The sequence below is a fragment of the Platalea leucorodia genome (genome assembly GCF_965183815.1).
Source record: "Platalea leucorodia genome assembly, chromosome: 4".
NCBI lineage: Eukaryota > Metazoa > Chordata > Aves > Pelecaniformes > Threskiornithidae > Platalea > Platalea leucorodia.
This window is the reverse complement of record NC_138826.1, coordinates 32,546,267-32,564,489: the sequence shown is the minus strand read 5'-3', so window position 1 is coordinate 32,564,489 and position 18,223 is coordinate 32,546,267. Positions and strand designations below refer to the sequence as shown.

The window sequence follows — 18,223 nt, the reverse complement described above, 5'->3', positions numbered from 1 at the left end:
ATATATATAACAAAACACAGAAGGTTAAACAAAAAGAGCCACACAGCGCAGCAGACATGTAAAAACACAATTCAATAATCCTGTGCTTAAACTTAGAAACTGTGTGGAAGTTTAAATCTTTGTTAGAAGGAAAAATTTCTCTTCTGTTTATTGTTTGTTGGATTTTAGTTATAATTCACATTTAAAACATTTGTTACTGCTATGCTAATACCAGCTGTTAGATTCTCCGAGTGAATTGCCATCTTGACTATAAAATAGGGTTCTGGGGAAAGGAGAGATCTGAGCATGGTGAACTTTTCTAGCAAGAAACAGATAATTTTTTGCTCTTAAAAAAAAAACCAAACCAAAAACCAAACAGTAAGGGAATAAGTGTTGAAATCCATGGAAAAAAGAAGTACGGCCCTCAGTCCCAGTAACTGGTCTTCTTTGGCACTTGAGAACGATCACAAGTAGTTTGCCTTTTTATTCATATAGAACAAAATTTACAAAGTCATTCATACATTTTTGTTTTGTTTTTTTGTTTTGTTTTTTACTGACTTTGAAAATTGGGAATATTCAAAATACACTTTTACCCCACTTCATTCTTTCATTATTTACAGGTATATACAAGAAAAATGTAAGAGTTTGTTTTTTTCTTTTTTTTGTTTCTTTTAAATTTTGTATTAAAAAGCTCTGCTGGTTGTTTTACTGTTTGTTTTCATCATATGGATGTTCCATGTGAGGGCTCCATTGCTTCTGGAATGACTCCCCCCGGCACAGACTGAAATGACATTGGGATCGGGGTTTTCACGGGACTCTGACGAAATAGTCCTCCATTTGGCGACCTGTGTTTACACTGTATGGAGGGCATGGTGGCCGAGCTGCTCAGGGGCAGCGGCAGGTTGCTGCTGGAGGCAGCTGTGAGTGTTCTGCTGGCACCATGAGTTGTCTGTTCTGGTAAAAAGGTGGTGACAGAAAGTTGCGTGTTCTGGTATTCGCGTACCGGCTCCAGGGTCTGAGTAGGCTGCATGCCACCAATCTCCAAGGCTGAGATTTCAATGGACGCTGGAGAGATTTGCTTGTGGGCTATGTCTTCGTCAATTAAACTGTTCATGCGTCTATGGACCTGCTCCAGGTTTACTTCTTTGTCCTAGTGAGGAAGAAACCAGAACAATCAGTCCAAACACAATCTCCAATCCCATCTGGCCCCCCTCCACTTCCTCTGTGTGCCAGGAGTTGCTGTTCACTCATTACATCGCTTCAATTTCATCTGTGCCTACGCAAAACCTCGAGGTCTGCCCAATATCTCCAGCTGAGAAAGACATGCTGAAGGAAACACCAGCTCAATCTCAGCCTGCAAAAGCCTCTGATGTCAATATCATCCTCCTTGGAGGTAAACTGATGGCTCTGGTTCAGCTAACAAGAGCTGGCACCAGGGACCAGCAGATCCCGCAAGCCCTTAGCTCAACTTGCACAAGCCCAGAAAAAAAGCATATGGCAGGCAAACAAGCAAGTTGGGACTCCAAATTCGCCATTTTCTCATCTAGCTGCAGTGAATTTTCTAAGGAACGTGTCAGCAAAACACTGCGCACAGCCTAGCTACTTCAGGGTACTTGCTTCACGTGCAAAAATCTACCGGCCAGGGACTGCGGTGGTGAAGAAGTCCTCCCTTCCCAGTAGGAAGCCCTGGGTTGCCTATGTGGCACAGACTATTGACCTACTAGAATAGCACTCAGAGAGACCTGCTCTGTGCGGCCTGGGAGGGGACCACTCATTTGTGTTTTGAACAGTTGTGTGACCAAATACAAACTGTTTGTCATCTTGACACATCATCTGGTAAAAGTTTATGTCCGTGGTCAAAGCTTGGGAAAGCAACACTGGTCTTCAGAAAATGCATCACCATCTTCTGAGACTGCATTGGCTAAGGGTCTCAGGGTGGTTTCCTCAAGGGACTTTCAGTACTACTTGTTCAACATATTTTAGCTTCCATGAGGAAATACAGCCAAAGAAATTGTCTTTAAAAACTGAAGCAGCAAAGACCTACAATGGGCTGTTTATCACCTCAGCACACCATTCAGGGTGCTCAAATTGGAAAGCAACAAAACTGGCAGGGTAAAGTCAACCACCTGGGATGCTGTATGACTGAATTTTAATAGCTAGCATTGTATTGCCAATAAAAAGGTATTATATTATATCATTTCTCTATATTTCATAAAGCAGCTATGATCTGCAGTTGTAGTTATTTGGTGCAAGTGTACAGCAGACTAGCAGCAAAGCATCTATAAAAGCCCAGCAATCCTAGAACTAAAGAAAATCCCTGGTCTGACAGAAACCTGTAATTACACTGGGCAGCCAGCAGAATCCCAGCCTAGGAAACTAGGACTACCTGCAACTTTTGTGTTCCAGTAATCCCCCACTGCCCACAGACCAACGTGTGCTTAGATGTTGGTTAAACCAAACAACAGCAGTCCTACAGTTGCTCTGATTCATGCAAAAAAAAACGGCTCTGGGAACAGAGAAGTATAAGGTGCCACTGCCACCCACTCCTCATGATCTTTTGCCACTGGTGTTTAGGTGGAGCACAGAGAATTACAATATTATTCCAGTAGTATCCACTGCTATGCAACTTTGCTTTCACCTGTAAATTGACAATCAAGTTAACTCCACAGCCCTTGATTCCAGTCAATGTCAACGACAGATTTGATTCTAACCTTGTGATTTAACACCACTTCTCTATTACTCAAGAACCATTGGATTTGCTGATCTCTGCAAGGATTTTGAAATGAATTAGTGTTACATGATAATGAACCCAAACCTGTGTCTTTAGCTTAGGCTAAATCCCTATTGATTTCAGCTGGAGTACAATTGTTCAACAATTACAGGGCTGAGCTGCACGGTGCACCTCCTTTGCTAATCAGTGGAAAATGAATTCCTATTTCATTTACATCACAAATCCACCAAACTCTCAATGAAGCTCCCAAGAACCGTAGGGATATCATCTTTCTCACCAGAGAAACAAACTATTTTTTAAAAATAATGCTTTTTCAGCCAAATCCTCTAATCAGATAATTTTGAGTTACAGAAAATCAATGGACAATAAATACAAAATAAACTTTTGTGGCAGACAGGGACCACACAATACTTGATCAGATAACCACTGCAGCTACTTTAAGTCCTTCTCGCCAACAGCTGTACCTGACCTGTCACGCTCTTCATTCAGTAATTTAGACAATACATCAAGCTGATGATAACACAGAGGCTCTTTCATAAACTCTGTAGCAAGGTAAATTAAGGATTTGTGGTATAATGGCCAGAAGATTACATGGAATTAATTAATAATTTTGTTTATTTCTATTTCTTGAAGTAAAATTGTGGCCTGGGGGCAAGTGTGAGACATGTTCATAATTATCCTCTGTTGGGAGTAAGAGCTTGACCTCCATGGGCAGCTTCCTTTTGCACAGCCGCCTGGCTGCATACTGCTGTGTTTTCCTCAGCCGTCTGCCAACAAAAGCTTGCTGCCAAGTTCTGCTTATCCGCAAACTTCAGCTACAACCACATATGACGATATCCATGTCTAAGGAAGCCACCTCCCAGAAGCCCGTTATATAACGCTTCTTTAGGGACCCTATACTATTTCTTTTCTCAAAAATGCTGTTAGCTTTGATTTAGACTCCTAGGTTGGCATTGTCGTTATCTGGGACTCATATTCTTGCTAAGCCCCTACTACAAAATAAGAAAAAAGTAGAGCACTCCGGTTAGAACTGAGCAAATACTAGAACAAATTTTCCTAAATAAGACTTTGGAGAAATGTTCAGGACTCATTTGCATTTTTCTGAGCTTTTGCCAAATACTACTGCTTTCTTCAGATGATTTCAAGTGAAAATATACATCAACATTTTATTTGTATTTCTTGATTGCAAGCACATCCTCAGTGCATTCCATCCTGCTTTGCTGCAGGAACAAATATAATGTGACTGGGATAACAAGCCAAGCCAGAGGGAAAGGTAGAGTTTCAATATTTGCAACATGAAGTCATTAACTGTTTGCAGAGGAAAAATACATTTGTGAATGAAGTGTGCTCTTCATTTGGAGCATCTGTGCACAAAAGGTCATAAAATTCAAAGGATGAATTAATCTTCATTATATATTTAGCTTAGCTCTGGAAACATGAAGAGCCACAGATGGGATGCTCTTAAAAGACATCTCTTGGTCCAGACCAGAGGGGTTATTAAGGGCCACATCGTTTGGAATGTTTCCCTCTGCTGGCCTAACAGGAATGCCCTCTTTTCTTTTACTACGCATAGTCCAGCCCTGGGACAGCACTCCTCAAAAAATGGTGGATTTACTGTTGCTTATGTTTCACAATATAAACTTATGTTTCACTCTGCTGAAGTTTTCATTATCAAGAAAAATATAATTCCTGCACAGAGACATTACCTTTTATCTACTACAGAATACTTTATGAACTACGTAGAGAAGTAAATGCTTGGGATTTTTTTAAGAGGTAGGGGTGGGGATTTCATTTGCCTACTTCTAACTTTTCAGCATTAAGGACAACTCTCTGGCCTTATTAAGATCAGAGAAAACTTTTTAAAGGCTTCCAAGAGCCTAGAATTTCACGTTATTCCTTCTTTTTGTTGTTAAAATAAAATGTTTGTAAAGGTTAAGGAAAACAACTCTGTCTCTAAGGAATAATAAAAACATATTTGTAAAGGTTCTTCCCTTTTTCTTTGTCTTATTAGATGAAGAGCAGCTAAAAAACTAAATGTCAAGCTTTGTATGAAACTATCTTAGTGCTGAATGAATGATTTTTCAAATGCTTTAAAAAAAAACCTAAGACAAAAATTAGAAACCCTTGAAAAGACTAGTTTGTCGTTACATACTAGAAGACTGCCTTGAATCCCAAGATTTCCAGAACTGAAGGTTTTGGGATAGCTTTATTTGACAAGCCAAGCTTTCAGAATTTGTAAATTCTGTAAACCTCGTCTTTCTTTTCCTTTATTGTTCTCCTGGAAAATTCAGTAACAAAGCATATGTTACTGAAATTAACAAGGTAAATGGAAAAAAGGTTAAATGGTAATAAAGCCAGAAAAACACATCTTAAAAGTTATGATGTTTTGCTCCCTTGTCAGCTCAGTGTTCTCCTTAATTTTTAGTTCTATAATTCCCATTAAATATGAGCCTTTTGTTATAATTTTTAAGCACCTAGTTAGGTTGCACTTTTTTCCCTTTCCTGAGGCTTTGTCACCTTAATTGTGAATTGGTAATGTAGTATTGCAAAAGATTTCCAAGCTTTCTGATGATGCAACTGTTCTCTATATTTGTATTTCTCTATGACAAAATTAATGAATTAATGAATTACTATAAATTAATAAATTGAGGCTTGGAGCGAGGGAATGGCAGAGGCACCTGACCTGGCAGCTGGATGGAAAAAAATAGGAGCCATAGTGGAGGCCAGCGTGACGGTTTTTTAGCACAGAGACTTCCCTTACCCAAAGGGCAGCCCTGCGGGGGAAGCCCTACTGCTTCTCTTCACAAAGGTTTCTGGCTTCAGCTCGAGTTAGATCCTGTTAGGTCTCTTCAAGAGCTGAATGAATGAGCTCCAAACTTAATACTTCATTGTCTGTGACAGACACGTTACCAAAGGTTTCTTCTCTTTCTTTTTTGTACTTAATATGAAAAAGTTAATATTATAAATATGTCACATCTCAGATGTTTCATGCCAATTCAACTTCACTTTTCATATATAGCTACTTTGGATAAATGTATACACTTGTGTTGCCAAAAGGAGATCAAATATTTTTCCTTTTCAATATTAATTCAATATTAATGTTGTACTCCAAATAGATCAGTTGAAGAAATTAATCAGTGAAGGGAAGAAAAAATATCACGTGTAAGCAAAATGAATTATAAACACAGGCTTATCCTCCTCAAGCTTAAGGAAAACAGCTAAACCAAACATTGCTTCTGGTCAGGAAATTAGCTTATTCATAAATACCAATTTAAATGTCATTCTTCCCCAATGAGTTTGAGTTCTGTAAGGGTGAATGAAGGGCATGTTTCTGATACGTCCCAAGCACTTGATCATGAGTGACAGGTTCAATGGCCTATGACTGACTGCAGGAGCACACCGTGGCAACCGTTGGCGTGGATTTGAAGGATGCTCACCAGAATTATCTGGGAATGACTAACCCTGCACTACTGCACCTGCAAGAAACTACGACTCCCTTTCAAGACTAACTAAGTTTGTCCTTATCATGCGGAGAGAAATTATGACAAGACAAATACAGACAGCATGATTTACAGAGTAACCAATATTTTTTTCCAGCTCATTTTCTGTGACTTTTGACAGTGGGCTCTAATAAAAGCATGTGCGCAGTCAGACTGAAAGAATATGAAACTACTTGGGAGGTTTGGAGTGAGTTAGCATTATCAAATTTCAGAAATATCTCACTGAGTGTTGGAAAGGAGCTACTGGCTGATGTTTTCAAGAAATTGCCTACATCACTCTAAACACAACTAATTCAAAGGTAATACTGTTCAGCTGTCAGGCTTGAAATGGTTGGGATTTTCCAAAGGGAAGATTTTTGAGAAAACTATTTTTATTGAAGACACTAATGTGGCCTCTTGTTCTTACTCATGATTTCTCTGATCTTATCACAAAGTTCAAGAGAAGCCACTTGAAGAGATAAAAACGTTGCAAGCTGATGAAGCAGTTTCAGTAAGGCCAAAAAGGGAGACAAATGCCCAAAAAGGAAGGCCAAATATTTGCAGAAATTTGATGCTAAAACTATGCCAAAACTGTGATAAGTCGCATCTGCATCCCACACATGCAAATAAAACCATACTAGACTAGAGCAAAAGAAAAAGACTGATGATCCTGACCCTAAATATCAAGCACTAAAAATTCAGAAACATAGCCAATATGGGCAGACAGGCACATATACCGAGGGACTATCATAAATGTGTTGATACCTCCCGGTCAGATGCTGATAACTGTGCCAAGTATTAAAAGCCTGTTAATGCAGTTCTTAATAAGCCTCAGGAGATATGCAGAAAATAATGCTTGAGATCTTTTAAAGTAATATAGTCTTAATCATTAATCATCGCACATTTCTGTTTTGCTTTTTTGTTTGTTTCTGTCTTGGGTGACAATATGAAGGATTATCTTTTGGTGACAGAATGAAACCAAGACGTAAATGTCAGTATTACATTTTCATTCTATGAAAGAACTATTTAAAAAAATAAGGCAATTTTGTGATTAGGACTGAGGTTCAAAATTTGAGTCAAGCCCCAGCCTCAGACAGATATTTCCTTTTCTGATCTTGACCAGGTCACATGCCAGTCCCTCTACCATCCATATAAACACCTCTTAACCCATAACATACATTAAAAAATACAAGTATCAGCAGTCATGAGACACAGATGATGGAAGGCATGCATGTCCCAGCTAGGCAGAAAGGAAGTCTCTGAGGCACTTCCATGCACAGACAGGCATACTGCATAACGGAACAACAAAGCAGAGAAATGAAACTGAAACAGCGAGGTTCCCATACTCAGGTATCCACAGGCTATTCTCTTCTCAGCTCAGCGTCAAAACCCACAGCTCCACCCAGCTACCAGCTTCTGTCCGTGGAGTTTCAGACATCATGGGCTCAAAATATTTAGCTTGTTAAGAAGAAATGAAGAAGCAGCAGCTCTGCATATGTACATTTGTTTAACAGTATTTTGAAATTCTGTATTCACCCAGGGTCATAATCATTACTTTCAGCTGCAGCTACTGCATACGTAAAGCTGTAATTTTAATTTATTCCAGGAGGCTCTGACAGAGTGGCAAAACTAGACATAATTGGCTTGCTCAAGAAGAAAAAGCAGTGCTGATATATGTAATAGATGTACTGCAAAACAATGACAACACAGTATGGTGTTATATTAATACAACTAACCCCTTTTTAATACGACTCAGTTTGGCACACTCATTATTCTAGAGATTTCGCAGTCGACAATGCAGTGAAATGCAGACAGACGTGTAAACAGATGCAGCAATGATGTATGTTTGCTGTCATTAATTTAACACAGGCAACTGACCTAGTCAAATAGCACTTAATGTTACATAAAATTTGCTGAGTGGTTTCTGAGTGTACTCTGCTAGATGCCAGTTTGACCGTAACAGTATCTTATTAGAAATAAGTACAGATGCACCTCAAGAGTCTACTTGAAAAACTACTTTTATAAATAGGCCCAACTCTGCAATCAACCTTCTCCTCTTATAAGTAGAAACTATACCATGTATTTTAAATTAGCAATTAACTAAGCTATCATCCATATAACAGCTATTAGAAGAATGCATTGAGACTGACACCAGTTGAGGTCCAGTAGACTGTTATCTAATTGAAAGGATAAAAGAAATGAAAGAGCTTTGCAATATATTAATTTCATTCAATGTGTAATCATCTTCAAAGAAACAAAACTTCATAAAAAATTATGTACAAGAGGCCACCTTATTCACTAGGAGGTGCTCTCCTTCACCAGAGAGCAGAAATTCCTTTATGAGGAGAGTAATATTCTTTTCCCTTCTAAGTAAACCTGAAAAAAGTGAGAAATAACAGAATACTGCAAAGATTATGTTAATGTGATAGAAAATTGTTTCAAATACATTGCCAAAGTTTATTCCCACCTACCCACAGCCAGAAAATACCTATAATTGTGAAAGAAACTATTACCAAAAACCTAGAGACCAATCAAGTAACAGTGACTTGCTATGGAGTTGCTACAAGTAGCAAGGAGCTTCACGAAGCAGCCCCTATTCTTCCCACTCTCATGTAGACCCCCTTACCCAGGTTGGATTTATCGAACCTGAAATCACACCTAGCCAGGGATCTAGTTCTGAAGATGGCTGTGACTGTCCCATAGTCCATGCCTGTGAGCCTTGTCCAGAAATGCACTGGACAATAAGCTCCCCACCAGGCCACTGAAGCTGATGATGCACACCAATTTAAACCAGCTAAACATCCATCTTTGTTTTATTTTTTCTCTTCAACAGCATCTGGATGCTATGGTAGTGTATGAATAAATATGCAGGAGACTGTACCAATGGGACAAACATTACACATTAGGTGGCAGCAGGTAGCCCCACAGTCTCTTGCAGTGGTCTGCTCCCACATTCATCACAATCCATGAACTAAGTGCAATCACAGAGAAACACTGGCTAGTCCTCACAACCAACAGCAGACTCTAACCCACAAGGTTAAGAGGCTGTGATAGCATCCTCATTTGTTACTCAATAAGAAAGGGGACGTTCAGCCTCATGCTGAGGTACTGAATCTTTAAATCCTTACCAACCTTGGTTCACAGGCATTAGAAGCTGGTAACTCAACTACAAAGAAAATGAATGACTGGTTCATATTAGACAGGTGTTTCCACAGTTTTCATGAGGTTAAAAATAAACAGGATAGTAAGAGAATGCAAAGAAACATTTTTCAACACAAGCAGCAAAATGCAGTACTGAATGAGTGCTGGTTGATGAGCATGCCAATGTCTCTGCAAAGGAACGCTTTCAGGAGAAAGGAGAACTTGCACATGGAGAAACCTTTACTGTGCACACACTGCATATACTGTAGTTACAGGCATTTCCAACAAGACGAAGGTTAGGTTCAAGGGGAGTTCCAGGGAGAGGTAAAGATGAGGAGAAAACTAGCAAGGATTCATCTGTGCAGGCATTTTCAACAACAAACCAATTATCTGTATGTTTATTATAAATTCTCACCATGCTTCTGAGGCCCAACCTCACATCATTGGCCATCTCCAGATAGAAAGGGAAAGGAAGATGTGGGGAGAAAAAAAAAGGATCAAGATAGTGAGGCTAATAATGTGATTAATATTTCAATCTTTTTAGCAAACATATACTTATTACTTCTTATACTTCTGGTTTGAAATAGCAAATTCTAGCCACTGCAAACAAAGAGGATGGCCCTGAAGAGGGTGGTGTTTTCAGAATTCAACTACATCTAAAATGACCCTGTGAGGTGACAGATTACTCTTTTACAAAGTAAAGATTAAATTCACAAAGCTTCTGTTCCAAAACTCACTAAAAATTAATGGATTCTTTACATTGCTTTACACAGCTTTTAAATCCTAAATTATTATCTAGTCCATAAGAGATGTAATTTTTCACTCTACTGAGCCCAAAGCAAAGCAATACTGCCCTTTACCAGTCTGATTTACTCTACTGGAGCATCAGGCATAACAGATTGCTCTATCATCATCCTTCTTCACCATTCTAGCCTAGTCAAATCCAAATCTCAAGAGTTCCCATTTTTCCTGTTACGCCAGGAGTACAAAAGAGAGTTGGCACAGGAGACACAAGGAGTTGCTTCTACAACCTGTTTGATGCCCAGCAATAGTTGCCTTGCAAAGCCTCTCCTCTCCACTCCAGCTATGTGAAAACCTTAGGAAACTCTTACTCCTGACTATTAGCCACAAATGTTTTAATTAAAAACTGAATTTTGAAAAGGTTTCTGTACCCCTGTTCAGGGCTGTATTTTGGAAACTGCCCAAGCTCCTATTTTGACATGAGAAAAGACACAGACAGCCAAATCATTAAAATAGCTCAGCATAATAAAAATCTGGCCACCAGTTTCCTAAAAGAGAACTCTTGGATGCTGAGTACTTCTGTAGAAATAGTACCTGTTACGTTGAATAAGTCCGAGTAGGTCTTTTCTATATATGTGCTTATAAAAGTGGTTCTGAACTTACGGAAAATCATAACCAAACCATCAAGTTTAAAAAGCAAAATAAAATATATTTTTTCCATAGTATTAGTACATTTGATCTTTAATATTTTGCTAATGTTGAGCACAGGTTATTTCAGGTATTATAAAATGAATTAAATTCAATGGATAAATAGATTTATAAATTGCTTGTTAATAGTATTGTACGGTAAGTTCAACCTTCGGCAAATCACTTCAATGCACATGTAACTTCCAGTTTATGCTCTATACATGTTGGTTTCAAAGCAACTCAGTTTGATCCTACACCACTAAAACGAACGGAAATGTTTTGGTGATCAGGGTGAAATCAGGATCAAACTCTTATTTAATTTTACATACATGTTTAAATGCTCAGTTGGATTAAGGCCTAAGGCACTTCATAAACCACAAAAATGTAAAAAAAGTATTGAGAAAACAGTCACATTTTATGATTTTTATTTTAAACTTTTACCGATTTTGTTATTACTGAACATTCAACACCCCCTCAAAAAGTCAACTTTAAAATACCAGTGTAGGCTGAGATAAAATATACAAACGTTAGCTCCATAAACATTGTGTGAAGGATCTAAAAGAATCTGACACATTAAGACTCCAATTCAGTAAAATACATAAGCTCATGCCAAGCACATGAGTAGCCACAGAAGTTCTCTGGGATAGGTGATGTAATGCAACTTAAGCCAAGTACTTAAATTCATCACCAAACTGGAACTTTAATCAGGTTGCTTCTTTCTGACTTCCCTGCACGGCAACATTCATTTTTTAAGCTTATTTCTGTTCAATTATCTCCCCCCCCACAATGCTCATGCAGAGTAAGTCCAGGTTATATCCCTAAGAATCCCATTAGCAGGGTTTTCTTACATGACTGAGAGAAAAATTAAACCAAACACAAAAATCCCTTCCTTGCAGCTAGGGAAATATGCTGGAACCAAACTTGAATGCTTCAACACTGCTTTGGGTAGCAGAAGCCTGGGCCCAGTGTCATTAATCATGGGATGACATGTCACTTTTAAATCCATTACAGCCTTGACCTAAATCTATGGTGATCAATAGCAAAGAGTTGACTGATTTCATTGGATTCTCGATGAGCACACTGTCTGTGACCAGATATTACAGAATATCTGCTTCACTGCTAGGGACCTCTAACGAGAAAATCTTTTTTCTTCACTCATGTAAAAAGCCAACACTGAGTTAGTTAAGATGCCCTTCCAGCTATTATCAGTTTCTGTACAAGGCAATTTATGTATTATATCCTCCTCTTCTTTTTTTCTTTCTTTAACTGATTCTTCCAGTTTATACTTCATCATCAAACAACATTAAACTTTGCATTCTGGAATGACTGATCCTAACACTGCTTTGCTGATTTAAAAATGCTAGTTAAATGAAATTTCTCAGCTTATTATATTCAAAGCTAGTTTGACACTGAATTTCTAGATGGCATCAAAATGCATTATTTTGCCAGTGTTTGCATTATTTATTTTCCCCAAAAAACTTTATTTATTCTCAGAAAAGTAGAATACAATACAGTGGTACAAACAAATGATCATTTATATGCAACTGAGCAAAAAATGTACAAAGATTTCAGACATGTCATAAAAATACAGAAAAAAATAATTTAAAATAAAAACAAGATAAAATAGAGAGGACATGCAATGAAGGGGAAATAAAATATCAGTTTGATGATCTCATGTTTCCTTTCACTCTCAAAAGGAACCATCCCAGGGGAAATCAAATTGTCAGATAAAAAGATAACACCACAAAGAAGACAAGGTAAATGAAGTGACAAAGAAAAAGACAAGGAAAGTGAAAATAATGGTGAAAGCATAAGACTCTTTAATAATCAAAAACAATACTGCTGACACCATGCTGAAGGTACAGAAGCCTCGATTGCCATGAAATAGTATCCAGTTGGAGAACTGAAGTGAGATGAATATGGTGGAAACCACAATTCTTAGCAGTGACAAATTCTGATCCATTGGACTCATATCTGCCAGCTCATACTTCCATTTCTAAGGCACACTGGGTTTCATAGTCTTCTAATGCCAGAGAAGAGTCCTAGTGGGTAACTTCCATGACTGCTAAAGCTGGAAATACGGATTTTTGAGGTAGGCTGGAATTTGCATATCATCAAACATGGAAACAGGGGAACTTAAGGCAGATCATATAAGGGTGCCCTGGCCAGAGATACAGGTGTTCCTTCTTTCATCCTGCATACCGCCAAGATATTCATGATAACTTTTACAGTAACTTTGCTACCTCCCACTATTGTATAGAGCTAGGAAGTACTGCAGAGTCTAGACCTTTTGAGATTCAATAACATTTAAAACATTATTAAGCTGGGAGTAGCAGGAAACAGGAATGATAAGGTGCTGTTACTAGTACACAAGTCTGTTCCCACTCTGGACAGTACTTGAATTGCTGCCCCCTTTTAATCATTTAAAAATAAAAAGTGAGAACAGAAAAGTGAAAAGAGTCTGTTGAATAAAATGATTTTGCAGAAGCATGAGAAAGTTAAGAAATCGCAAACTAAGCTGTGAAGACTGTGATTGTTAATGAATTATAAATTTGACACAAGTTATGAGGTAATGACTAGTAGCAACTCAGGAGGTGGAAAATTATGCTATTCCTTAACCAGTAAACCCCCAAAATCTTCATGCACTACAAAATCACAAACACACCGGGTACAGTTTCTGAAACACTCCCATTGCTAGAAGTAGCACAGCTGTTTGGAGAAAATACATTTCTGATTTATAATATATATTATCTGAGCTAAGAAAGAATCAAATCAAGAATTTCTTGAGCTCATTCTAACATTGTCTTTCAAGAGCTATATTAACAATAAGTGAACCAGTATCACCTTTTATGGAAGATGCAACAAGTATCAGTTCCCAGCAAAAAAAATCATCCTGTGTAAGTGACTAATTTTCTTTGATGTGGGGCTGTCTGTTTATTTGTTTTTAGTGAACACGTCTTGTGCACAGTGAAAAATATGGGAATTCAACTTTCTTTCATGAATAATATGGTATTTCATCTTTGTTTCTAAGTTTACATTGTTTTGGAGTATAGTACGGATGAACGAGGAGTGCTTTCTTAATAGTTCTGAAGAGATCTCAGAAGTAATAATCTTCAAGGGGAACAGTATATCACAATAAAATATAGCTGATAAAGCACAGAGGATGCTGAGGAGTCCACTGCAGCAAGCAGCTACACCTGATCATAATGACAATGAAGATTTGAAAACTGTCTTTCAGTGTGTCAAATGGAATAAAAGATACCAGCAACCTGATGATACGGCAAAGCCCTTGACAGTTAAATGATCTAAATTATATTATAGCTTAGTGATATAATGAAATAAATGCATAGGACTCATACCAAAAGATATAGAAATCCAGAAATAATTACTGAAAACTCAACATTTCTGTGGTACCAGGTTTCAATAACTTTATCTGATTGTTCAGTTATTCAAAAGGGACATAGAGTGACTGAACAGAGATTCCAGAATAAATATTGTAATTTTTTATTTTACAACTCTCCAAATTTCCGAAGCTTATTGAAGTCAAAAGATTAGGTATCAGTATTGCAGGCTGAGTAGCAGCTGTGTAAATTCAAGATTTTAACACATAAAGATAGATGTATGAGCTGGCTAAATTTCACTCTAGGTATAGGATGGATGGGTATTAACAATAATTAGGAGAGGATGACTATGAATTCTAGAAAATCTGATTTGAAAAAGATGACCAAATGTAATTTTTTCTGAATTAGAAAATAATAAGGGCATTTAAACATTACCAGATATCGTTCCAACTTTAAGAGATTACAAACTTGAGCCCTCACAGAAGAATGCGGCACGGTGTTGCAGCTATACACTTTTTCCTGATGTTGGAGTTAATCTTTCTTTTGTTAATCTGATTTGATAAGGATTAAATGAAGAATTAAAAGGGATAACATTAAGATTTTTCCAGCAGAACTCATTAGAAACATTTTTACAAATCTGCTTCAAACAGAATAAAAATATCTTGTATCAACATCCTGAAAACCAAAATCAAACCAGCCTTCACTCTTTGAGCAAGAAATTTCACTATTCCTTGTATGATAGAATTGTGAACCAATGGCAACTGTATTTTTGGGAAAGTAAAGGAAGTTCATCTTTCCTGCAGGTTTACCTTAATGAACTGACTCAATAGGTAGAAACAATACTATTTTTTTAATTGGGTGGGACAGATTTTCTTCATGTGAGAACAATGTAAAAAACATTCCAATTAGGAGTAGTCTCCATCTGACATAACTCTTCCTATAAAGTCTCTACAAACGTAGATCAGGTTCATGTCAAAGTTCAAGTTATGCTGTCATGGTTCAAAAGACAGGCTTCCTGTTCCTCCCAGTTACGTAGTTAACACTACATTTTTCACATTCATTGTAATTAAGAGTTGTTATTTATACCACAGAAACGTCTGCGTCCTTGAACACCCCAATGTATTGGCTCAGGCTAACCTACACAAAAGCCAAAGGAATACAAAGTAGAAGAGGAAAAGACAACGAACTGGCAAATATCAACACCTGAATGTCAGCTGAAAACAGTTCCCCAATACTAATGAAGGCTGTTCACATTCTTCCAGCCACAGACTTCACAGACCCGTGACATACAAAATGATAGTCTCTAAAAAAATCCTTTCTCCCTCTCCAGCAAGCTGCATGGCTGGCCAACCCCGTCATAAATCTGACAGAGCAGTCGTGCATCCATCTTCCCAACATCTGTTTTTTCAGTTGTCAATTGTTGGCATGATACAGCCTACCAAGTGGGTCAAGCCAAAGACAGAATGTTACACAAGGGCTCCGCAAGTTATGACAACTTCTCATTCAGTCCTGAATCCACTGTGATTTTCTACAATGGATGTACAAAGCTCCTAACAGGGCAAGGGTCACAGAAGCCAAACACTGCCTCCTTGTCCTTCACCTCATGAGGTGACTTCTGCATGAGGCAACACCTCATCTTAGGCTGCAAGAAAATCAGCCCCTTCCATAACCTGCCACAAGCTCTGCACTTCACAGAAGACGGCTGGGAAACAATCCAGTTCCCACAATTTTTAGGTGATATCACAACACTTGTTTTGCCAAAGCCTTCCCAAAACCAGAAGAAAATCAGCAGCATGACTTAAGTTTGCAGCTGTTGCTGAACTAATGACTTGGCTGGAGTATCAGATGCAACTAAGAAGCAGATTTTAATGTTCTCTATATGCTATGCATGCCATAGCTCTTGTTATTATGGCTATTGCTGTAGAAATGCTGGATAATACAGAGTGACAGAAATGAGATAGCCCAAATACACTCCTTCTGGAACTCAAAACCTCTTTTCGCTCTTGGTCTCCTAAGCAATGCTCAGCCACTGTTCCTGACGCAAGCAGAGGGGTCCCCAGGACTCAACGCTCCCCTCATCCCTGGATACTGTCCTTTCCGAAGTTTTGAAACTTGGTTCTCCTAAATACGTTGAAAATCTTCCACCAATCTACACGATCCCTTCTGAAACTTGGGTTTCTTATCTTAATTACAGTAGCCATCACCAATCCTGCTCCAATCCCTCCTCACAAGTAGTACATAAACAAAATATCTCTGCCCACTAATCTACCAAGAAATATCTGTTACGTTCATTTGATAATTTATCTGAGTGTATGTTGTGTTCACTGTGACCGGAGCTCCCCCCCCCCGGCCCTGACGCGCCACGCGGCGGGCGGGGCGGCCATTACCCCCGGGCGGGCCGGTCACGTCCCCGCTTCTGCTCCACAGGGCTCCCGCCCGCCCGGGCCAATCAGCGCGCGGCGCGCGGCCCGCGAGCCCGCCCGCGGCCGGGCCCGGGGAGCGGGGGCGCGGGGGGGTCGCTGCCCTGGGCCGCTGCCGCCGGGCTGGGCGGCGGGGTGCGCCCTGGGGCGCGGGGTGCGGCGCGGTGTTACACGGCCCCGTCTGCAGGGGCCCTGGGGAAGTCAAGTTTAGCTTGCACCGGCACCGCGGCTGTGTCACGGCCCAGCAGAGGATCCCTGAGGACCCTGCTTGTCCCTGGCGCTGGGCGGCAGTCACCCTTCCCTCTGGCTACTCTGATCTGATCCAGAGGTGCTTCTAGCCACCTGCGTTTCATTGCACCCAACTGTCCTTTTTGGGGACCCCTCACCATGTTGCATCCTGCCGATGCCATGTGCCCTCCTTACGCTTTCCTCCTGGCCGGCTCGGCCTGCAAGCCCCCATCCCTGTGCCCTCTCCTCTGCAACATGCACTTTCTCGTTCAACCTTAACACCTACTTGTGCCCAGGATCCCACTGACTCCGTTCCCTCTCTCCGCAGCACCCGCATCACTGGCCTTTTCTGAGCCTGTTTGTGTGTGCTCTGCCTGAGTTTAATTTGCCTCCGTTAACCCAGACTGGCTGCACTGTAAGGGCAGACCCAGCCCCACACACAGGTGATCTTCCCAAGTGCAGCTTTACCATATAGGTAACTTCAGTATACTTTAGAAAATGGCAGCTTGAAAGTATTCTATTGTTTGTCATGGAAACTGCAAAAGAGGATGCACGGAGCAATCCTAATCAAGAACGCACTGGAGGGAAAGAGGAGGAGGAGGAAAGGGATGGGAAGGGGGGAAAAGACGGGATGGGGTAGCCAGGGAAGTGTAATATTCCTCACAGATCTAAAAAGAGAATTGAAGAGGATGGGCAAAAAGAAAATATTTAAAGTCAGGAAGACAGATCCTTTTCCAGAGATGGAAACTGAGTATTTAAAACTCCTTGCAATGAGAGTGAATTATTTCACCTTATCTATATGAAACTCTGCCTTTGGGGCATATTCTCATCTCACTCTACAAAGATGCACAAAGGCGAGTCCCTGAGCATAGAGAGGGGAACACACTGCAGAGTACGGCAAGACGAATGCTTGTGCACATGCAGCGTGAGGACACTTCAGACAATGTCCCTGCCCCCTGCCCTGCCAGGCTTTCCCAGTGGGCAGCGAATGGTCCGCTGATAGGGTTTAGGCTTTTGCAGTGCAACGTGGGGTCGGGCCTTTGGGGTTACAGCAGGAGTGAAGTCTAAAGGGCAGCAGGGCAAAATGCTGCAGTATATAACCAAAGAGCAATTAAATATGCACTTCTGTTCATATGAAAGATTCTTAATAGGCCAGAGTACCTACTTGTGCTCTCCCTGTGCTTGCTTTTGGAGTACTACATTGTGCAAAGCAGAGACATTTCCTTTTACCAAAATTTCCCTGTCACTATTGTATGTTGTGGAGCCACAGGCAGGTGACTTTGCAGCTTTGTCCCACAAATGTGGTACAGATGTTTAGCACCATGCTCTTGATGGATGAATTCAAATGGGAGAAGCAGGAACTCAGAAAATGGAATCTTAGTAATAAATATTTCACAACATTACAGACTGCAACATATATCTTCAGATCCCGTTTGCCAGAATTGCTTACAGGTGATAGGTATGTCAATTAGTGTA

At 39.7% G+C, this 18,223-nt stretch overlaps 1 protein-coding gene across 1 annotated transcript in view; it reads right to left on the bottom strand.

The window, feature by feature from the left end:
- Positions 1-700: 700 nt before the first annotated feature.
- Positions 701-18,223, bottom strand: part of GRID1 (glutamate ionotropic receptor delta type subunit 1) — a gene marked incomplete at both ends in the record, with an annotated part of 541,866 nt that continues 524,343 nt past the window's right edge. Inside the window, one exon of the mRNA XM_082309213.1 lies at positions 701-1,129. Within this exon, the coding sequence (XP_082165339.1) occupies positions 701-1,129 (429 nt within the window). The remainder of the gene's footprint in view (positions 1,130-18,223) is intronic.